Source organism: Vicugna pacos, chromosome 14, assembly GCF_048564905.1.
Source record: "Vicugna pacos chromosome 14, VicPac4, whole genome shotgun sequence".
Lineage (NCBI taxonomy): Eukaryota > Metazoa > Chordata > Mammalia > Artiodactyla > Camelidae > Vicugna > Vicugna pacos.
This window is the reverse complement of record NC_133000.1, coordinates 11,106,985-11,131,656: the sequence shown is the minus strand read 5'-3', so window position 1 is coordinate 11,131,656 and position 24,672 is coordinate 11,106,985. Positions and strand designations below refer to the sequence as shown.

Below are 24,672 nucleotides of genomic sequence, written 5' to 3'. Positions count from 1 at the left end.
AAATAAATACAGATTTTTCAAAAGGTTAATAAGTATATTTTAAAAATAATGGTGAAGAAACACAGGTGAATTCTACCATTCAAGAAACATATTATTCCAGTCTTTCACAGACATTTCTAACTTTATGAGACTAATACAGCCTTGGCATCAAAAATCAGGAGGGGATAGTGTGAGAAAGGAAAATTCTGGCCCAACAAAAATATAAATGCAAAAATCTCAAGCAGTTTATTAGAAAACCCTATTAATGTAATTCACTACCTTAACAGGTAAAGGAGAAGGCAATAAATGATTACTTCACTAGATGCCAAAAAAATAAAGCCTTTGATAAAATTTTTATCCTTCTATGATAAGGAAAAAAAAACCAACTAAGCAAACCAGGAGTGAAACAGACAAAAGACTTTCCTTGATTAAGAGAATCTATTAAAAAATCTAAATCTTGTATCATTCTGAAGAGTGAAATATTAAAAACATTTTTATTAGTATCAATAACAAAACAAGGATTCTCAATATTTTTTCTCCAGACACTACTCTACTGGAGGCTCTGTTTTGGATAACAAAAAGTGTAAAAATAAAAAGTATAAAGACTTGAAGAGATAAAAAGTATATTCACATAATGTGTCGACATTAAACCAAAATGTAATCTGTAAATTATTATAATTAATTAGAAAGCTTATCCGAGTCATGATATGAAACATTATTCCAGAAAACTCAAAGGCATTTTAGACCCTAATCAAAGTTGGCCTATATGTTACTAACACTAGCTCTAACAAATTAGAGTTTAAAATTTTAAATGAGTGTACAAACAAATATGTGTAGTAGGTACTTGTAAAAGGGGAACATTTTTAACAGTAACAAAAATATAAATTGTCTAGGCTATGTCTTACATAATATGTGCAGGAGTTTCAAGGGGAAAATTATAAAAGGTTATTTGAAGCCCCTTCGTTCCTAACTGAAATCTGAGTCTCTCTGGCAGCTTCAGTCACACCACTGGGTTTGGTTCCTCGGTGGCTATTTCATAGCATTGTTCTCTCTTTCATTCCAGCCCCTCCGCCCCAGTTGAATTGTGCTATACAGTATTCCCATCACTTAAAGATTTTGGCCTCAGACATGGTCACACTGCTCAACAAGGTCTTGTCCAACTTCTCTGATGATACACATGGTTAGTCCTAGAATTACCCTGGCTTTTCTAAACCTATTTCCTTCCTTCCCAGACAGTTATCTTTAACGCCACCTCACCTCAACCACCTGCTCCCCTGGCCATACCAAGAAATGTTATTCTCATTAGTGATACAACGTGCAAGGCTGCAGTTTCTTTCCTGCTCACTCTACCTAGTGCCCATAAGCCAAACTTTTCTTGGGTCCTTGACCCTCATAATGTCACTTCCTTAATTAAAATTTGATAGTCCATCCCTGGTGCCCCTCTCTACAGACAAGTTTCCTTTACTCCCTTTGTAATATTATCTGGTAAAATCCCATTTCTGGTATAGCACGTACCTGGCTAGCCAGAGGGGCCTTAAGAAAAACAGAACCCTTTCAATTACTTTAACTCCAAATGTTTAATCACTAATTTCTAATGGATACTTAGTGGAGTCTGGCGATCCTACTACATTTCCAGGGTACGTATACTCCCCCACCTTCCTCGATGATGAGTTCATTTTTTCCTCTTTTTCCTCAAACACCCAACAAGTCTGCAGCTCCTCTCCCCTCCTCTCTCTCAAGTGATGCCTTTATCTCCTAATTTACTAAGAAGACAGAATCAATCACTAGAGAACATTCATTTGCTTCCACCACCATAGCTACCAACCTGCCCAAATACGTACCTTACTATTCGAGGATTTCACACTCTTCTTGCATTTCTCAATATCCTTTGCAGGTCATTCTTCCTCTTCTTAACCTCTAAAATCTAATATGCTGGGGCTCAAGTTTCCGACTTCTCTTTTCTACCTCCACTCACTTCTCGTTTGCGACATGGCACCTAAGCTTATGACTTTAAATTCTGTTTCTATGCAGATGACTCTCAAATGTCTGTCTCCAGATTTCTAACATCTCAGACTTAACATGCAAAAAACAAATCTTAATCTTTATTTATTGCCAAAGCTCTTCTTCCAGGGTGTCGTCGGTAAATCACAGTTCCATCTGCCTAAGCCAGGATCTTTTGTCATCATTGATCTCTCTTTGTGATATTATATCTCATACCCAATATCTAGTCCATTAGCAAATTTGTTGCCTTTGCCTTCGTAATATATCCAATATTGGACCACTTCTCAAACTCTGTACTGCAATTTATTTCAGCCATCTACGACTATTTTTTAATGAAGGTACTGGGAATTGAACCCAGGACCTCGTGCATGCTAAGCAGGCACTCACCACTGAGCTATACCCTGCCCCCTATTTCAGCCATCTAGAACTCTTGCCTTGATTATTGAAAATTTTGCTTGATTATTATTCATTTTTCCTGCTTCCACCTCAGTTACCCTTAGTCCATTCTCACCACAGTGTAGTCTTGTAAAGATGGTTAGAGTGCCACTTCTCTGCTTGAAATGCTCCAATGATTTTTCATCTCACTGGAAGGAAAAGCCAGAGTGCTTAAAATGGATTAAAATGCCTCGTCTGCTCCTCACCTGCCACTTTCCTTTAACCTTGTCTCCTGCTGCTCTTCTGTTCAATAACTCAACTTCCATCAAATTGGCTAGATACTTTAATCATAATTTATGCCTCAGGATCTTTGCACTTGCTGTTCCCTCTTCTAGGAATGCTCTGCCCTTAGATAGAAGCTTAGCTTGTTCTTTAAGTTTCTTCGGCCTTTTATTCAAATGCCACCATACCACTAGGACTTCCCTGTGACTGCATATAGGGCTGCAGTCTCTCTTTGCTTCTGACACTATTTCCTCTTACTCTACTGGGCTTTTCTCCAGAACCATTACCATTTGACATTCCATCACTCACTGATGTATTCATTCAAATGTTCATGCTGTGTGTTGAAACCCTCTCCTCTCTTTCTAGAATGCAATTTGAGTAAAGGCAGGGATTTTATCTGTCTTGTTTACTGCTATATTCTCCAAATGCTGAAGATTGGCATAAAATTGGTGCCTCAAAGTATTACTGAATGGCTGGAGGAACACAAGTTGGCACAGACAGACTATAACTAACATGAGAACAGCTAACATGCAGGAGTTCATATATGTAGAATGAGGAGAACGCTCGACTTAAGTCTGATCCCTGAAGAAGCAGTGGCCAAGGGATGAGTCAGTGATGGGGCCCCAGGAAGTGGGACTGAGAAAGAGCGACCAAAGAAAATGATGATGATAGTGGTGATGGTAATTATAATAATCACACGATATTTTGTGTCATCAGACATTATGGAAAGCACACGTTTATGTTCATCATGACTTTTCATCCTTAAAAGAAACCTAGTGGGTAAAGACTGTAATAATCTCCATTTTACAGATGAGAAAAATTGTGAAGTTTAAGGAGTGTTAAATAATGTTTCCAAAGCTACAAACCATCATTTGGACAGCCTGTATTTGAGCCCATAAGCTACCAAGTCATGGAAATCAAAAGACTGGTGGCTTTCAAAAAGGAGACACTCATAAATACCGTCAACTAGAATCTCTGATCAGAATTTATGTGTAATTCTTATAAAATTAAGTAGAAACTTGACCTGTGAGCTATATTTTCAAAGAAGAAAGATTTCACTTAGATATCATTTAATAGATTCTCCTTCAGTGTAACAGATATAAAAAGAGAGAGTTTTAAAAATAAAAGTGATGTCTATGAATTGAATGATCTGGAAGTGAGTGATAGTAATCCTCTAGTTATTTGAGTGATTAAATCTAGCCAAAGCTGATGGTGATTTAAAGTTGCTATTTGTTTTGCTGGAGAGGGTGTGGAGAAAAGGAAACCCCCCTACACTGTCGGTGGGAATGTAAATTGGTGCAGCCACTATGGAAAACAGTATGGAGGCTCCTTTAAAAAACAAAAAATAGAGTTACCATATGATCCAGCAATCCCACTCTGGGTAGATATCTGGAGAAAACTCTAATTTGAAAAGATATGTGCACCCCAGTGTTCATAGCAGCATTATTTACAATAGCCAATATGTGGAAGCAACCTAAATGTCCATGGACAGATGACTGGATAAAGAAGATATAGTGTACACACACACACACACACACACACACACACACACACACACACACATACACACAATGAAATACTACTCAGCCATAAAAAGGAATGAAATAATGCCATTTGTGGCAGCATGGATGGACCTAGAGATTATCACACTAAGTGAAGTAAGTCAGACAGAGAAAGACAAATATAATATGATATCACTTATACATGGAATCTAAAATATGATACAAGTGAACTTATTTACAAAACAGAAACAGATTCACAGACATAAAAAACAAATGTATGGTTTCCAGAGCAATGGGGAAGGATAAATTAGGAGTTTGGGATTAGCAGGTACATACTACTATTTATAAAAATAGAGAAGCAACAAGGTCCTACTGTATATCACAGGGAGCTACATTCAATATTTTGTAATAAACTATAATGGAAAATAATATGAAAAAGATTATGTATATATGTCCATATAACTGAATCACTTTGCTGTCCACTAGAAACTAACATGACAATTGTAAATCAACTATGCTCAGTAAAAAAAGTTCCTATTTGTTCGATGACTCCTTAGGAGTTGAAATGAATTTCTCTAGTTCTTTATCCAGGATGCAAATGACATTATAGTTATTACAGCGTGTCTATAGCAGAACACAACAAAGAGCCCATGCTGTTTTAGGAGATACACAATGTAAATGTTCAGTAATGAAAAGTACACGCTCCCAGCTTTGACCTCTACACTCACGGGACTGGCTGGCCAGGAAATTATTGTTCTACCTTTCCGATGAATCAAGCACAATAATTTGGACTGTGTTTATGTGAGAAGAAGCAGATCAATCCAGCAAAACTGAGCAAGACAGTTTTCTACTCTTTCTCCTAACAATCTCGGGCTTGTCACATAACACTAGTCCCTTCCTGTTATTTAGTGATTTATAGATTACAATGTGCTTTCACATTTAATCTTCACTGCAGCCCTGTGAGTATTAACTTCGAGAAGCCTTGGATATGTATTTCTCCCATTCTTACTCCACGAGGAGAAGAAATATCTTGAATGAATGTCCACATTTCAAAATGGAAACACGGAAATGCAGAGAAATTAACTGGTTTTGTCATTTTCATGCAACCGAAAATGGTGGAGGCAGGATTTAATGCCTACACTTGATGCCTGAGCTATTTCCAGGATCTCACAGCTGCTGTACCTGCAAGACATATAGTCTGTTGATTAAGAATTTAGACTCTGGTATCAAGCTGCATAGATTTCTGCGTGACCACGGGTAAGCTATTGAACTTCTGTAAGGAGTGTTCTCATTTGTCCAAAGAGGATTACAATAATACGTACTTCCAAAAGTGGTTTTGAAGATTGACTAAGATGAGAAATGGAAAGGTCCTAGCACACAGGGCATGGCACACAGTGAGTGCTTCACACCTGTTAGTTACTGCTTATGTCACTATAATGGGACTCCAAGCACACTGGTCCTAACGGTGTCAATGAGTCAAAATGATGTTTTGCCAGATCCTCATTTACTGGGCTCAAGTGTGTATCATAATTGTCAAAGAGATCAGTCATCCATGTTATCATAGAATTATGTTTACTATGTGCCTCCTACACCTCTTCAAATCAATACGCACTGTATCTATTTGCTGATATTTTTAATTCAGAGTAGACTTGAAATCGACTCACGATAAAATATATAGCCAACACAATTTAAGATCAATGTTAACTTTAACAAAGTAAAAAGAGTTATTGATATTACATTACTTGTATTTATACTGGATGGATCACTAACCAAAGTTTGGGTAAAGTTATAAGTAGTTCATATGAGCACATTTAAAGAAGGTAAGAGAATCATAAATTGTACAATTTGCACTCCCTCGCTTTTCTCAGAAACTCCCTTTTTATTTTTTTTATAACTTAATTTTTAAAAAATGGATATTTATCTCTTCTGGTGAAATACAAATAATAATATCCTTCCCTTTCCTCTGCCAGAAAAAAGTGCCAGGTTTATGACAGTTCCGTTTCACTAAAAGGCAGCAGAAAAATAATAAGGTTGAGGTGGGTCCTGAATGTCTGGTCGACCTGGGTGAGTGGGAGAGAAGAGGCAGAAGCCAACAAGAAGACCATGAATGGAAATGCGATGCTGAAATCATCGGGCCGCGGGCTGTATGTCGGGGTGGACTATAAAGTAGATTGTAATACAGGCATGGGCTTGATTCTACAGGTCTTTGTTCATCAGATAAAGTAGTTCAGATATAATTAGGTGATTCCAAGGACAGTCTCTGATATAGAGCAGATTCTCAATTAATGCTTAAAGAACCTAAAACGAGGAGCCTTTCTGTGACCGACTGTGCTAGAACTCTCAAAAAGGACAAAATGAAACTCAGCGCCAGCGCTCCGGATTGACACATACAGCATTCATTCAAGTTCAAATATTCAACAGCATCATAGCGTTTTATGTAGGGAAATACCACGGTTACTTCAACCTTTCCCTTAGGAGAAGCTTTCAGGTGATACCCAAATTTCTATCATAATAGATAATGCTGAACTATAAATACAAAGTAATAGTCTCACGGTGGTTGGTTTTCTGTACGAAAAGTTCCTGGAAGTAAGACTATGGTTCTCTGAATTTATGTAAGTGCCAGATACTTTCCAGCAAGGCTGTGCCAAATAGAGATAATTTCGTGTTGTTTCTTAATATTTTTTACTAATATTTTATTTTTCTAATCTTTTGCATTAGGTAGGAAATCCAAAATAAGAGTGACTGATAATGGTGAGAATGAATATTATAGTCTTATTTCTAATTTTAATAGGAAAACCTTTCAGTCCTTATTATGAGCTTTGCTGTTGATTTTTGGTAAATAGACTTCATCATAGGAATGGTGATGGAATTGATCCAACACCTGTTCATGTGTGGTAGCATCACATTTGATAAAAAATACCTGAAAGTTTCGGAAACACTTCACTGCACCACTCATAGATGCATTCACTCCTTTAATAACTGTTTGTTGGCTCATGTAGCATTATTTATTATTCATATGCCAGCATTAGAGCTAGGCTCAAGTTGGTGAACAAAACCAGTGCAGTCCCTGCCCTCACAGAGCTTACATTCCAACGCAGAGACAGACAGTTACAATCAGGTAAACATGTATCAAGCTCCCACTAAGGGCCATGCCCTGCTCTAAGTGCTCTACTACATAAACCCATGTGACTCTCATAACAGTGCCACAGGTAGGTACTTTTATTGGCCCATTTTACAGATGAGGAAAGTGAAGCACAGAGAGATTCAATAATTTGACCAAGGCCACACAGGGAGTGTAAAGTAAAAACTTGCAGTAAATCCAGGCAATCTGACTCCGGTGTCTGTGAAAAATAATTCATTGTAATGAATTATAGTGAAAAGTATAATAAAAGGATTTACAGTTCTGAAATAAGCCCTATTTTTACACTATATTTTATTATTTTCATACACAGTTGGATTTGCTAATAGTTATTCTGGTGGTCTCCTTTCCAGAGAATTTTTAACTTCATTTTCATTTTCTTTTTGATCCTTGGGTTTTTTAGAATGGAATTTCTTACTTTGTTAACTCCTAAGGTTTGGGTTATTTATTGCTTATTTAAAATTCAAAAGTAAGAAATTGACACAACATTGTGAACAGACTATACCTAAATTAAAAAAAATACAAAAGTAAAGGAGAGAGCTAAATCCAAGATAAACAATAAGTATAAAATAATATGGAAACCAAAACTAATACTATTTATTATCACATTAATATGAATAGGCCAGTTGCCCCTAATTAAAAGACAGAGGCTCACATACATATGAGCTGAATTAAGGAAGATCTATGTTGCTTCTAAGAGACTCAGTAAAATAAAGTGATATATTTTTTTTTTATTTTCTAATCTCAAACCCTATCCCCCCAGTTCCTAGGTTACAGGGAGAGAGTTTATAACTGACTTTGAAATGATTATTGGATATTCTTTTTCCTTTTCCTTCAAGTATCTTTATTTATCAACCATATGACTAAATTCCAAGCACAATACAAATAAGCATTTGAATTAACTCTAGATATTGCAAGATTCATGGCTCAGCCTTTTTTTCTTTTTCCCATCTGGAGGGGAATATCATTAATATTGGTTACAATACCTTCTGGAAAATCTGCTCCTATAAAGCATATGTGTGATGTTCCTTCTGAATTCCAGGATAACCAAGACACAGATATTTTTCTTTTATCCTAATAGGGTGAGAACTTGCCTGGGTATAGAATTCTTCAGTCACATTTTTTGTTAAAAATTATTTGTAGATGCAGTTACACTGTCTTGCAGATTTTGATAAGTGAAGATGAGAAATTTGATGGTAGTTGCATTTCCATTGGTACCCACTTATACTGTGTATCTGATGACTTTACATTATTCCTCTTTTATAAAACCTTGGGAGTAGGGGCTATCCGCAGGATGTGTCTATTCTATACCATTGTTTTCATTTTTTCAGCAAAAGACCTGATGAAACCTCTCAGTCTACAGACCTAAATTTCCTTAGAACAGCAAAATTTCCTTTGCTGTTTATGCCTCATTTTTTTGATATGCATTTTCTTCATTGCTCTTTATTGTCGCCTAAAATATCACTTATTTACATGTTAAGTCTTCTAGATCTTTCCCTAAAATTCCAGAATTCTCCCTCCTGAAGTTAATGCCCATGTGTGTCCGTGTATGTGAATGTGTGTGTGTCCGTGCATGTGTGTGTCTGTGTCTGTCTTGTGATCTATTTGTTCTGCTTGATATTCAAAGACATTTATAATCATACAACACTCTGTCTTTGAATTAAGATGAATATCTTTTTTATTTCAAAAATAATGCTTTCTTTCTTTCCTTTCCAAAAAGTCTTTCTAATTCTCTAATTGCCTCTCCTAGAAAACCACTCTCTAGTTAGTGTTTTTTAGTTAAAATTCTCATTTGAGTTTTCTGAATCCAGCTTAATCAGCCTTGAAGAGTTCCTTAACTTAGGGATGCAATGGAGAAAATTCAAGGATATCTGTGAACTAGGATGGAAAAATTACATCTATATTCTTACTAACTTCTAAACAGAATATATACTTTCCTTCAATTATGGACATAGGCCAAAATATTAGCTTTGAAAACAGTTTCTGTGTCTTTGTCAGTAGCCAAAATTATAGATATCTTCCTATCAGATCACAATTTTACTGTATATTTGATATATTTGTATGCTGATCCTGACTTCAAAATTAGTCTAATTACCTGCAAATAAAGTGTTTCATTTAATGCATTAATAGAGCATATATGTTACCACATCACATACTTGTTTTTAAATATATTTCAAATCTATAGTTAAATACTTTTTTTCTGGCATAATACTGTGCACTAATGTTTAGAAATATTCTTTCTGAATAAGCATCCACAGACTGCTCTGGAGACCCGAGAGAGTTAGTGGCACACGAATATTTAAGAAGCCCTGATTTAGAGCCATATGTACCCATATGTATGTATGGTAACTGATCCCTTTTGAGCTGCTTTTTATAATTATTTTCTGGATTAAGTTTTCATTAGATGTCAGACTATTAGCATCTTTAAAATCTTAGCCACTCAGAAGCAGTAGAAGGCACAAGAGTGTTTCCTCTAAAAGATGGGCTGTGAACATACTGGTAAATTATTAGCTCTATGCTGGGACCAACAGGGAATTCCTTTTTCTGCTCAAGTAATATTTTTGAATTCTGTTGAGTCTTTCCAGAAAACAGTTTGGGCCTAAAAAAAAAGTAAAGTTGACTTTGTTTAGATAAGATTGTTACTTAACTATTCATTCATTCATTCATCCATCTGTCTCTTCATTCATTCATATGACAACCGCTGGATTTTTGTGTAAGTTCATGGGTGAATATATTTGTAGTCCTGAGTTTTAAGAAATGAAGTTTTAATTCATTAGATAAAAAATGCTGAAGTGAAAAGCAAGATGAAACTAAAGAATTCAACACATTTTTGTTGAAGCATTTGGAAAAAAATTCTCATAAACTTTCAATTATTGTGCTATCAACTGTAGTATGAATAAGGTTTTAAGGTCACAGCCATTTCATGTTATGGGGATAGCCTCTTTCATATGACAGTAGGACAGATCTTAGGAGACTTTCACAATATAACTAATTAAGAGTACAGATCAGAATATGGACCTATTTAGTCTTAATAATTTAGGATACACCAAATAATATTATATAAGTACATTTCTTTTAATCAATTTATGCAACCTACTTTAACAAATGCTGAACTTAAGGAAATGAATACTCTTAAATTGGATGAATGTCACTCCAGGATGAATTTCTCTCCTAGAAATGTATACTTCAGCATTAATAGTTCAAAAAATGCATGTGTTCGTGACAAAGAGACATTTCTATATTTGGATAAAATGTCACACTCTAGATTTTACAGTTTATGCCTCACACTGGTGTTGAGTCACTTCATGATAAAGCATTTGGGGATAAATTTGAGAAAAGCTATCCATGTCTGAGTTAAGAGTAACCAGTTAAACTAATTAATGTGAGTTAATCAGTTTATGCGTATGTCAATCATCCTTAATGCTATGTGACATGAAAAAGATTCAGTTAATAGTGTAACTAATGTTATGGCAAGGTTGAGAAAAAGTCATTGAACAAATACGCATTCATAAAGCTTAAACAGAGGAAAAAGAGTGAACTTCCAGTTATGCAATGTAAGAAACAGGGACATGAATTTGGTCTCAGGATCATCTTTTAACTGCTTCTTCTACTTAGTTGTAGATTACTGGGTGAATTATATAATTCAATCAGCTGAAATTTTTTTGATGCGTGAGTGTGTTGTTTATGAGTAATGTGAGTATATATCTCAATGCATGTATGTTTGCTTGGGTGTAATGCTTTCATGTCTATAGAGCTTACGTCAGCTAAGCTAAGTCAAGCAGAGTGTGATTTTTTTTTTATCTTCAGCATTATGCTCCTGATTTTCATATCTATCCTTCAATATTCTGAATGGTAAATTTGAAAAACTTGGAAAAAAAGGTCTCAGTCAAAACCAGTTTTAAGTAATAGCTACCGAGCACTTACAGTGACCTATTTATTTAATGTTAGAAAAATATGATCTTCACTTATAAAATTGGAACCATAAAAGGAAAGAGAGACAGTTGTATATTGAAGATACCGAATAAAACAAAGAAAAGGATGGAGACAGAAAATAGGCTGGTGAACGAAGAATGAAGAAGAGGGAGCAAGTCCATTTTCTGGATTATTCTAGATGTTTCTGAGCTCAGATGCCTTCTGTGTTAGACTTCTTTAAATTTCTGAGTATTGAGTAGATAGTCACGCTGATAATCAACTTGGTAAATGTCTCAGCTGCAGCCACTGAGCCAATAGGAGTCTCTCAGTCACAGTTCTTTGCTGTCCTCTTCTTGGCCATGGTAATGCCATCTTCCAAGGCAAGAGGTAGTTTGGGAGGGCTCTCTCATTTTCGCAAGAAGTCAGAAGTGTCCTTTTATCAGCTTTCATTTAGAGCCAGCTAAAGGGCAGAAGAGAGGAGAAGGAGGGCCCTTCTTGGATTTAGAACTTCTCTAGAAGCCCCCATGTCAGTGCTAGATTTTGCAAATGTGTCATTAGAACATTGCCATTCTGTAATGGAACTTTGAATTGTTTACTTCTGTTTACGTCCAGCTTTCCCTCCCAGAAAAGTAGATATTAAAGAAACTGAAATCTGAACTGGAAACTAGCTCAGGGCATCTGGATGCACCTCTCTTGTTCTCTGACGTCTTAGTCCATGCTTCTATTCCCCTTCTCCCAGACCCCTACCTCACCTGCTTGACAGCTCATAATCACGGCCTTTCCTTTTCCATTGTTCACATAGCAATCGTTACCAGGCTCCTTTCTCTGCCTCCAACCAGTCTACTTTCAAATTCATTAATCAAAATATGCTAGAGTAACGTTAATACTTCGGAATTATCCCACTACCCTTCTGGTTCAACTCTTCTATGACTCCACTAATGTTTATAAAATAATGCTATTCAGAACCTTCCCTAGTCTTGCCCTCATCTGCATGAAGGCACTTGACATTTATTTATCTCTATATGACTTATCCCATATTCTAAATTATTTTCTATGACTTCATCTTCCTTATTTTCTTCTTGTTGCTGTCATTTTCCTGTAACTTTCCTACGTTGCTTGTTCCAACAGTCTTAAGTATGAATTCCTCCTAAAATCCTTTTCTGATTCTACCTAGTAAAAATAATCTTGTCTCTAGATTAATTTCCCTTGTGCTTTATTCATACTCTCCTTAGGGAATTTACTAAATTCGTATGCTAAAATCATTTGCATAGTATTCTACTGTGTGTGTGTGTGTGTGTGTGTACATGTGTACGTGTGCGTGCACCATAATTTTAGGACTAAGGAGAAAAATTATGTGATTATGAAGTATAAAAGGCCTTAGTCAAGCTCAACATCCATTTCTCATAATAAATAATAAATAAAGCAGTTCAAAATGGTTGCTTGACATAATGAATGGCCTTAATAAATAGGTGGCTAGAAAGACTGACAAGTAACTGAAATACCACGTATAATTTGTGGTGGCCATAAAGATTGGTATCACTGCTTAAGAAAACTCTTTAACCCAGAAATGCCATTCCTAGATACCGGGCCAACAGACATGGACAAAAATGTGCATAGGAGCAATATTCTTAATAGTCACAGATGGAAACCACACATGTGTCATCAAAAATAGAATGATAAATTGTGCCATATTTATAAATCAAAATATTATGCAGAATAGAAGTAACAAAAACGAATACTACTAACCATATGAGTTAGTTTGGAACAGAAAAAGATAGACATAAAAGGTGTGTGCTTTATGATTCATTTATATAAAGTCAAAAAGTACGTGCAGGTTATCTGTGGTGATAGCAGTTTAGATTGGTGACTACAACGTGTAATGACTGGGAGGTGACAAGAGGGAGGTTCCTGGGGAGCAGATCCTCTTCTAGATTTTTATCTGTGTCATGTCACGCAGGTGTATTTACATTTTAAAAAGATATCAAGCTGTACAGTGATATTTACGCATTTACCATATTAGGTATGCCGTACCTCAGTAGCAAGTTCAAAATGAATAATCATTGCAGTGAATTATAATATATTGAATGAAATAAAGGAAGAACCCATGGGTCCAGGAGTAATACTCAATAATTAAAAGAAGAAGAGGGCAAAATTGTACATACAGAAGAATGTAAGATATTAAACTTAGAAGGGATGGTAGAATAAGAAAAGCCCCAATTTTCAAACATGTAACTGATGCTGGCGTGTAGTTAGTACTCAGTCACAGGCAACTGATGAAGTGTTTTTGTTTTATCATTATTTTTCAATGCAATGAGAGAAGCCCCAAAGCCTACATTCTGGGACCTGGATGAACATATATGCCTGCTGGGCTGGCTGCTCAGAGTCCCAGCAGGTCCTTGTCTGCCAAATAAATAAACTACTTAATATGTTAAAATATATATACACATATATAGTGTGTGTCTTATGAAATAAATGGATATTCAAAATGGCCAGATGAATTAAAAGCATATAAGTTGAATTATTCTTATATAAAAATTGTTAATCTACTTAAAAGTAGTACAATTAAAGTCTCCTATGAGTTTTGTTTTTCTCTACATACTTGTTTTCTTTGCATCCTTTTGTGTTTTCAATCATATTCAACCAGCAGCATATTTTAATGACACGTGGTGTCACTTTTTCTGCCATGTCTGTTTCACTTGTCCTTCTGTAGCATTCATTTGCATAGATGCCTCTACGACTTTCTACCAGCAGGAAGAAATATTAAACCAGAAACTGCAAAGCAGCGTGGTGTAGTGCAATACATAGAGGTTAGGGTGTCAGACAGATGGACCTGGGTTCCAGCCGCAGGACTTCTGCTTCCTCACCGAGAGACCATGTCTATAAAGTGTGAATAATGAATAGTGAGGCTTAATGTGCTTAACAGATGCCTCCTGAATAACGCCTACTAAATTATTTTTGACATTACTATTCCTAGAGTATAACCCAAAGGAAGTTATTGAAGGAATGAATGGGGACCTGATTTATGGGGAAGCATTTATTTCTAATAAAACAGTGATGTTAGCACTGGAGCATCTCTTGTTATCTGGAAAACATACTATAAAGGGACAGATGAAAACTGAAGGCCGATAGGCCAGCTCTCTTATGTTCTGCTGCCACATTTAAGCATAGGCTGGATTTTAGGAATGCAGAAGATAAAGCAAACAAGCAGAAAACCTGATTGAGGAATTAAAAAAAAATTTTTTTTCTATGAAAAGCTTGGGCTTAAAATAGATCATAACTATTTTTCAGTGTATTTCTTGATTATTTAAGGAGGCCACATCTCTGGGAAAGAAAAGCAAAGACTGTCAGTCAGGAAATAAGGTGGGAGCAAGAAAATCTTTTATCAAGTAAAGAGTTTTCGTAGCCACTTATTTTCAGATTTTTCATAAAATGTCACAATCTGGATTAAACAAAGAAGACTGTGTCATTACATTGGAAAGCTTTTTTTCCCCCTCTAATTTTTTCTTGTCTTGTGAGGGGGAAAAAAGCCCCATCTTCCTTGCAAAAAAAAAAAAAAAGTACTGGCAAAAGATTTATGAATCTTGTTCAACTTTGCTATAGCATGCTGTTTGAAATTCACCAGCTTGAGCAAATGAGTAACTTCTGCTTTCTTCTTTCTAGGTGCCGCCCATACTCCTTGATAAGCAGTTCTCTGAATTCACTCCGGACATTACACCAATCATTTTGGCAGCCCATACAAATAACTACGAGATAATAAAACTTTTAGTCCAGAAAGGGGTGTCAGTGCCCAGGCCCCACGAGGTCCGCTGTAACTGCGTTGAATGCGTGTCCAGCTCGGATGTGGACAGCCTCCGCCACTCACGCTCCAGACTCAACATCTACAAGGCGCTGGCCAGCCCCTCCCTCATCGCCCTGTCAAGTGAAGATCCTTTTCTCACAGCCTTTCAGTTGAGTTGGGAGCTCCAGGAACTGAGTAAGGTGGAAAATGAATTCAAGTCAGAGTACGAGGAGCTGTCACGACAGTGCAAACAATTTGCTAAGGACCTCCTGGATCAGACAAGAAGTTCCAGAGAGCTGGAAATCATCCTGAATTACCGCGATGACAATAGTCTCATAGAAGAGCAGAGTGGAAATGATCTCGCGAGACTCAAATTGGCCATTAAGTACCGTCAAAAAGAGGTGAGTGTTGCCAGACCTTATCCGTCCACATACCGCAGAATTTAAATCACGGTGAGGTTGGGGTTTTAAAGCATTTTCTATTTAACTGTAAGGGGATGATATTTGTTGTTTGTCAGGTTACTGATTATGAAACACGTTGAAGAGTGGCAATAAGCGGTGTAATAATTGGTGATGGTCTTTGGCATCTGTGTCAAAATGTACACATTTACTGGGGGATAACAGTGAAACTATTGAATTTTAGAATCTCTGCACTAAAAGTTCTGGTTCTGTCATTTATAAGTCTTGTTACTTTAGAGGGTCACACAGATCTGAAGCTTCTGTTTAAATGGACTTATTTATAATATTTGATTATGTATATTTTTTCATATATAAAAAATATTTTCCCCGTAGATTTCTAGGAGTGTAAAATGAATGGATGTGTATGAAGGCTCTTAATGATAATGTCTGACATTAATAAAATGCATAATCAGAAGTTATTAACAAAGGAAAGCCAACAGCAGAAGGAAAGGACTGAAATTTCTCTCAAGTCTGGCTTAGTTTCTTGATTTGTCACAGGAATGAGAAGTGAATGAAGTTAATTACAGGAGAGTAATAAATTTTTCAGTACATTTCCATGGATTTGAGTATTAAATAAGAAAAACTCAGATCTATTACACTTATCCCCTAGCATAATGGTTTTTCGCTTCCATCGCTGAGTTTGAGCAAGTTCTCAAAAATCTGTTTACATCTACCTCCAGAAAGTACTGGTTTTCTGTTCACTGGTGAATTACAGTAATGAAGAACAGTAGTTGGAAAGAACTATATGTGTGTATAAGATGAAAAAGAAAGGAAATGAAAAAGAAACTTCTGAATAAAAAAGAGTGTTTTGTTTTTTTCAACTTGGCCCTGATTATTCCAGATCATCACTGGCTGCTTTATCTGTTGCTGCTTACTAAATACTTAAGGTTCACGATACCAGAATTTGCTGCTTTGAATTTTTCCTGGAGTTCTTTGGCCAGTTGTTATGGGAACCTGAAACTAACTGAAACGATCTTTTCCCTGAACAGTTAAGGAAACAGCTTCATTTTGTGTGTATTTCCTCTGATTCTAAAATCACAGGCACTGGTTTGAGCCACGTCAGCAGTATCACCTCATTTTTTAGGTTCTTGTGTTTAGAACTCAGGGTCCCGCTTTCGAAAAGGACTAGAATAATTTTAATACGCAACTAGAAGAAACTGATGAGAAACTTCACTTGGTTAAGGATTTTAAAATACTAAATTAGAAAATTTAAAGTGATTGCATTCATTGGAACTGATCAAACATTAAATATACATTGTTCTCTGTTTTATTCCTGAACCACTAAAAATGTTCATTCCAACTGCACATTTTTTTCTTTGCTTAGTTTCTTTTGTACATGTTAGGAGTATACAAAGTGAACTCAACTTCAAAGCTTGTTGAACAAAAAGCCACAAATTGAGTCCTTCATTAGATGTTTCAGAAGCAAAGCAATAGAAAACGTTTGATAATTTCTAACACTTCTTTCCAGATGCTTGTACTTTTTGCTAAAATGAAGTTGTGGAATTTGAAGGCTGAAAGATGGCTCAAATCATAAAACATATCATAAGAAAATAAGAATTAGTAATATCTTTTAAAATACACATTTTAAAAAAGATGCTGCATTTGCATTTCCTCTTTAAATCTTCTGAGATTATGGTGGAGAAAAAATTAAAACAAAATTCTTACAGAGTTGTTCCAGAGTATCTTTTATTCACTGTCAAAGAGCAGATTTCCCTGGAGTGGACCATTTTTCCAAAGCAAAGTAACTTCGGAGGGCTAATAGCATTATAAAAGCAAGAATAAGATTTCACTTTTGTATAAATTCTGTGAAATTGTGTGTGGCTTGTGTTTTATGAAACATATTCCTACATTGTTCAGAAATTATCGATTTCAAAATATTTAAGATTTTCTAGTAAGATCATATGTCTTAAATGAAACTCTGCTTTAACATAAATGTCTTGCCTTTTTACCTTTTCACCACAAGTTTTCCTTGTTTCAGCCTAAAAAAGTTTGAAGTTTGTCTTTCGTCCGTCTCTTATGTTTTTGGAACGGCTTCCCATTAGTTTTCACATGGCTGAGTGCTACTCAGTCTTTAAAGCACATCTCTAGTCTCCTCACCCACAGGGAGACTCCATTAAAGCAATGCCCCTCCATGTGGTCTCCGGGATGAATGCCCCTTGTCATTCGCACTCTGGATTGCATTGTATTGCTGCCTTTCACTTGCCTTCTTTAGGCCATAAATGTCAGGAACACAGCTGTCCTGTTCACCAGTCATACCTCAGTACCTGATGGAGAAAAGATACTCAGTATGCGTTGCTCTCAATATGCTCAGTATGAATGCACTTGAATGAAGGTGCAGAATCTCTTAGTTCTGGAAGAGTCCCTGCATGTTTCTTTGCCTGATTAATTTGTTTAGGTTAATCGCCTTCCTCTGAACTCAGATATTAGAACAATTCATGTTAGCAAGACTTGATTACAGACTTGTTCTGATACGTCTCTAATATCATCCAAAAAGGAAGGCCTGCATTCACTGTGTGTCATTTTACAGGCATAGAAAAAGGAATTATTGCTTCTATTAATACCAGACAAACGATGTTATAGCTGTGTTGATCACCTTCTGGTAAAAGAAAGACCATCAAGGAGCTAGCAATTTGAATCAGTAAATGTGAGGGACTTGGTTAAGTCGTTAACATGGTTTAGAATACTTAAACCTCCAAACAAATCTATGAACTATAAACTCTCTTTTTTTCCTGTGAGGAATCTGCCTGCTCAATAAGGTGCATCGTTACTCTGTTAAATCTTGGAGCCCAGATGCAAATCCAGATCTTAACTACAAAAGTTTTGCTGTAACCCTCAGGCCAAGTTGCCTCCACCTAGCTATCCTGGTAAGGGTGTGGTGAACCTGATCAGCTTGGAGCTCCTCGCCTAGTTCAGTGGAGCCCAGAACTGTGTGTCGTGGCTCAGCTTCTTCGTAATTAAGCCCTAATTTCAACAGGAAGCTTTTTTGTTTTCTCATTTTAAAGAAGGACTTGATATTTCCAAAGAGTGCAGAGGCCCTTCTTGCTTTCTTCCTTACTTCACTTTATAAATTTTTTTTTTTGCTTCAGATAATAATCATTATTGTCTCATTGTGAGACGGGAACAGAGAAAGTCTCCTTGACCAAGGTTAGACACCAGCATCCCATCCCAATGTTACTGATCAAAACGAATAGTGTCAAAGGAAGCCAGAAAAATACAGAACCAGAATCCATACCCTTAGAACTGATTCTCCTGCTACGTGTGAGGTAACGTTGAGGGGTGGTTGAAGAAATGCCTTAGACGAGGAACTTGTCCTTTGGTCCCGAGCATAATTTTTGCAGATCCAGAATTTATGGCAGTTAAAATTACTTTCATGCTGTCTTTCCTCTTGCCTAATATTAGTAAAATTATTGAACATGGAGGAAGAGCTTGACACATTTCTTAAGTATTTTTACAGCAAAGACCTTACCTAGTTTTAGTTCCACATGGCTGACAACATTGTGAAGTAACGAGTCCAAAAGCAAAGAAGCTTAGATGTGGAAGAATAATGGAAAGCAGTGAAATACGTTATTTTGTATGAAAAGATTACAATTCAGCCTCTTTACAGCTGTTCAAATTAAAGTGAGAAAAAAGATCATCTTTACATAGTCAACAGCATATGTTCTTTTAAATTTACTTTTCCCTTTTCCTGAAGGTATGTCAATAGTTTTGCAACATTAATGTTTCAGTGCCTGCCTCTGTATAAAGGATGAAGCCATGGCTGTTGAAGCAACATTAACTTTGGTACTAATCTGAGTTCTGTCTTAGAAATGAAGGGAGTTGCTAAAGAGGAAGGAGAGCAACCCGCACTTAAACAGCCCTCTACTCATACCTGTTCATCCCATTTTGGAGCAGTGGGAGAAACGTGAAGAGCTTCAGGTCAACCAGATGCCTTCCACAGCGTGAGGCATTGGATTGACTCCAAATATTCCACAATCACAGCTCTTTAAAGCTCTCAAGATTTATGGGTTTCTGTTTCTTGATTTATTCAAAACTCCTTGATGTGGAATCAACAGACAAACCCACGATCAGAAAGGATACCTGGAAGGTAGAATTCAGGGACTGGGGGATCACAGAGAATCCAGCCCCAGTGCAACCAGAGGGGCCCCCAGCTCAGCAGGAGGGAAGGAGAGGGAAAGGCGGAGGCACCAGAAGGGTGCTGGGTGCTGGGAGAGCAGTTAGATGATGAATGGAGCAGAGGCAAAAGGAATTTTCCCTCCTCTCTACTTAATGTCTATCCTGCCAGTAACAGGATTCTCGGAGCTTCCATTCCCCCTATGTGCAAAGTAAGACCCAAGAGTTTGGTAGGGAAAAAAAATCCTACTTAAAAAGGAGAATAGACCTGAGGAAATGAAAAGATGGAAGGGAAGAGGTCATATTTCCCTGTCATGTGACAGAGAAATAAAAGCTCTCCATCTCAAGTACACACACCATGGTCATAGTTTCAGGTGAACTTCCGGGCATCTAAGAACTGTTGGAAAGACGTCTGTTTGCTGGTATCAAGTAAGTCATCTCTGTCTAATTGAAATAAATTTTGTGTGAAACACAGGAAGCCTGTGAAATGGATACAATTCTGTTTTCTGTTCCTAACCAGGTAGGATGTTAGGCAAACTGTCCTCTGAGTTTTTGTTTTCTCACCTTTAAAACAGGAAAATACTACCTACCTTATATTATAGGTCAGTAGTGAAGAGTGAAGTGTGGTAATACAAGTCCAGAGCTTAGCATCCTTCCTGGCACATTTGTCCATGGAAGAGTAGCTTTCTATTATAATTAGTTGTTATTATTATTCTCATTGTTTTTGTTTATCCCCTCATAGACCCTCAGTATAAAAGCACATGCGGTGAAGTGACGTGCACCATTCTTTGTAGACTATGTAGGGAAAAGGGTTGGCTTCATCATGAAATGTTTTAGTATTTGTAACGAATATTTATCTAGACTGCACGGGTAATTGAATTTTTGAATATGAAAAATAAGATCATCCTTCTTACAGTCTGTTAATATAATCAGCGTGCTAAACTATTTATATTAAAACATGCATTCTCATCAAAAATGTATAGTGTGTAAATTTTATCTCAGACCCTAAGGTTGTCCATACTCGAATTCTTCCATTATAGGCTTTCAAAAGTAACTTAGATTATGTACTGCATACGTGATTTTAATTGATCCTTCTGCCTTGCATTTTTAAAAATACATTTGAGGCATTGATGATGTATGCCCTTTGAACCTGACTGCTGCGTGCTACACCGCAGAGCTAACTGATAACCACAGCAGGGCTCATCAAAAATGCGGGGCAGATGGTAGGGTTTTAATACATGAGGCTACAGTGAGTGACTTAAATAATTAAAAGACTTGTAAAAGGGATAGAAAGCAGCATTCCTTTAGCTCAGTTTCCTCGGTCTGTGTTCTCCGGGGTACATCACTGACCGATGGCTGAGCCCTGCCTCTCTGTTCTCCGTGTAGGTGCCCAGGCCGGCTGTTGCTAGGCAAGGGCAACACGGATCAAGGCTCCCTAACGCCTCAGCCCCTCCCCCTCCTGGGGACCAAACGTTTCAGCGCCTGCCTCTGAAGGATGAACCCATGGCTGTTGAGGACTTGTCAGGCTGGCTGACAGAACTATGACAGGTCATTAGGCATTTAATTTAACACTAGGTTTTTAGAGCTTGGAATCCAATCTTCATGAGTTTCTTTACAGCTAATTAATGATATGAAACCACTTTTTCCTAAGTCATATCTGAAAGTGTGTTTTTTTCCTCCCACAACTATGAAATTGTATGTGTCCAAAATATCACATAAATTCATCCTTTTAAGCTGCGCTGATTAGAACGTGACAAATTGTCTTCTAAAGACATAAAATAGCAAGCTTTAACTTTAAGTTAGATATAAAATGTAGCTCATATTTGATATTGCTTTAATAAAATACAAAAAGAAACAATTAAAGGATTTATTTTCCAAGAAGTATACTTTCCTGTTTACCTAACAAAAATGCGTTACGTCCGCAGGATAAGCAACTCTTCCCAATGTAACGTTCATTTGCCACGGACATAAGGTAAAAACGTTAGCGTCACAATAATATCTTTGAAAAATGTCACTTTGTGTTAGACGGCTTCTCTTGGTCCTCAAATGAATTCCTTTTCTGTATAAAACTGGTGCTTCTAAGTCCATGATGACTGACAAACAAGAGCAGGGGTAAGACCGGCTCTTTTGCATTAATCAGATCCAATCGTTCATTTTGTCAATGATGAAGAACCATTCCTTGCGTTTCTTTTGCACAAAATTCACACTTAAATTTGAGGGTTCTTTTTGTTTGAGTCATTAATGTCTCATATTTTCTCCATCACTTATCACTAAATCAAATTAAGAATTACCAATTTTTGAAATTATAGATTGAACAGTTTATCCCAACCCACGTATTTTCTGGAAAATACAGAAATCCAATAGGTTTCCTTTAAATCTTTATGGAACAGGAACATTACTGTTCTCCAGAAAATTTGATGGTTTCGAGGTACAGTATAACCTCCTGCTTGAGATCCCTTATTAATCATGTGTATGAGAGTGAGCTTTTAAATTTATCCTCACCCTCATTCTCCTTTGACCATCTGAGGCATAGTCGCAATTTTTCTAAATAAATGTTAGGGTGTGTGTGTGTGTGTGTGTGTGTGTGTGTGTGTGTGTGTGTGTGTGTCTCAGTCTCAATTCTTGGAAGCAGAGGTAAACAGGGAAAAGCTCGAGGATGTATAACGCCCGTGCTATAATTTGGTGATTCGTGATTCTGAAACTGCGTGTTTACAGGTTGCTTCTGGGTCACACAGAACTGGGAAGACATCTCGTGGGATGAGGCTTTTGTTCTTTGTACCACACAATGTTCCCTTTTCCCTTTAGCTTCAGGGAGCCCCCGGGGGCAAGCCCCTGCTGCCACCGAAAAATACCAAGACCTCTTTTCTTAACGGTTTTCTCTTTACCTTCATCTGCCCAGTTGCAAGCTCCCTGCATGTTGTAAAAAGGCCAGTTTTCCCTTATTCCAAAACACTGCTTCGGTTTTCAGTCTTGGGCACTATTGCTGTTTCTCCCCGTGGCATTTTCTAGGCTCAGGGGTTTTCCCCAGGCAGCTGTGGAACGCGCAGCCCAGAACCCCTTTTCATTCTTGGCCACAGTCTCCTCTGATACTGGGGGAAGCAGGTCATCTTGCTGGCAGCTGCTCTTAAGCAAAGGCATGAGGAACACAGCGGATGGGATTAGAGAGCTCTGGCCCAGAGATGCTCTTTCTCTGTCCAAGGACAATGCCACATATGCTTGCAGGGTACCTACTCTGTGCCAAAGACAGAGAAGACAAAATGAGAAGACAGCGGGTCCCAGGCCAAGTTTGGATTTCTTCCAGAAGTTTCCTAGAATCTAGCATTGTACTCTTGCTTAGATAATAAAATGAAGTCTCTGTGTGTGTGTGTGTGTGTGTGGACAGCAGTGCTGAACCAAGCAGAAACTGCTGACTCTAAGCTGAAAATATCTGTGCAGCTAGATTGCACTAACATTTTACATGCTGCCTCCCTCATTTACAATGTTTCCCTCATTTTCTTCCCTCCTCCCCTCCTTGTCTTCTTTCTTAATTAGGCCCTTCACTCACTTATTAAGACAGCCTTTACTATTTGCTACTTGCTGGGGATGCTGAAATCAAAGACAAAAGCCCTGCTCTCAAATAACTACCAGGGTGTCGGGGACGGAAGGAAGGAAGGAAGGAAGGTAAACACAACCGTCCGTGTGGGTCGCAGAGGATCCGCAGGGCTGTCTTCCTGGAGCCCAGGAAAAGCGCTTCCTAACTTGGGCTGAGGGCTTTAGGGGCGGCTTCCTGGAAAAAACAAAAAACAAAAAAAAGCGCCTTAATTGAGCTTCACTGGAAAACCAGGAGTCATCCAGGCAGAGAAGCTAAAGTCATTACGGGGCAAAAATACCATGTGCAGATGCAGGGAGGCAAAAAAGAGGATGGAGTATGGAGAGTGCCTTCATTCTTTTTTTTCTTTTTAACATTAAGATCCATCTGATTCATTTTTTTATTGTAGTACAGTTGGCTTACAATGTTCAGGTGTACAGGAAAGTGATTCAGAGAGATACATATATATTACATATGTGAGATAAATATATATATGCGTGTGTGTGTGTGTGTATATATATATATATATATATATATATATATATATACTTTTTTGGTTTCTTTTCTATTAAAAGTTATTACAAGATACTGAATATAGCTCCCTGTGCTATAGAGTAGGTCCTTGTTGTTTGAACTGTTTTATACATAGTAGTGTGTATATATTAATCCCAAACTCCTAATTTACCGCCCTCCTTTCCCCTTTGGTTACCGTAAGTTTCTTTTCTATGTCTGTGAGGCTTCTTTGTCCAGTCATCTGTCGATGGACATTTGGGTTGTTTCCATGTCTTGGCTGTTGTAAATGGTGCTGCTGTGAACGTCAGGGTGCATGTATCTTTTCCAGTTAGAGTTTTCGTCTTTTCTGGATATATGCCCAGGAGTCAGATTGCTGGATCATATGGTAGCTCTAGTTTAAGTTTTTAAAGAAATCTCTATACTGTTTTCCACAGTGGCTGAACCAATGTTTATTCCCACCAACAGTGCAGGAGGGTTCCCCTTTCTCCACACCCTCTTCAGCATTTATTATTTGTAGCCTTTTTAATGATTACCATTCTGACCAGTGTGAGGTGGTACCTCACTGTAGTTTTTATTTGCACATCTCTAATAATTAGTAATGTTAAGTATCTTTTCATGTGCCTTTTGGCCATCTGTATGTCTTCTTTGGAGAAAGGTCTATTTGAGTCTTCTGCTCATTTTTTGATTGAGTTGTTTGTTTTTTTGATATTGAGCTGTTTGTGTATTTTGGAAATTAATTCCTTGTCAGTCGCATCATTTGAAAATGTTTTTTCCCATTCCGTAGGTCATCTTTTCGCTTTGTTTATGATTTCCTTGGCTGTGCAGAAGCTTTTAAGTTTAATTAGGTCCCACTTGTTTATTTTTGCTTATATTTCCATTACTCTAGGAGAAGGATCCAAAAAAATATTGCTGAGATTTATGTCAAAGAGTGTTCTGCCTATGTTTCCCTCTAGGAGTTTTAGAGACTCCCTTCGTTCTTTCTGTCCTCATTCCCACCCCTCATGGACTCGAGCCTGTGCCTCCGCCCAGCACGCAGGGATGGCTTCTGTATCAGG

At 37.3% G+C, this 24,672-nt stretch overlaps 1 protein-coding gene across 1 annotated transcript in view; it reads left to right on the top strand.

Moving 5' to 3' along the window:
* The window catches only part of TRPC4 (transient receptor potential cation channel subfamily C member 4), a 166,549-nt gene that overhangs the window by 65,536 nt on the left and 76,341 nt on the right, over positions 1–24,672 (top strand). The window contains exon 3 of the mRNA XM_031684604.2: positions 14,851–15,369. Coding sequence (XP_031540464.2) covers positions 14,851–15,369 — 519 coding nt within the window. The remainder of the gene's footprint in view (positions 1–14,850; positions 15,370–24,672) is intronic.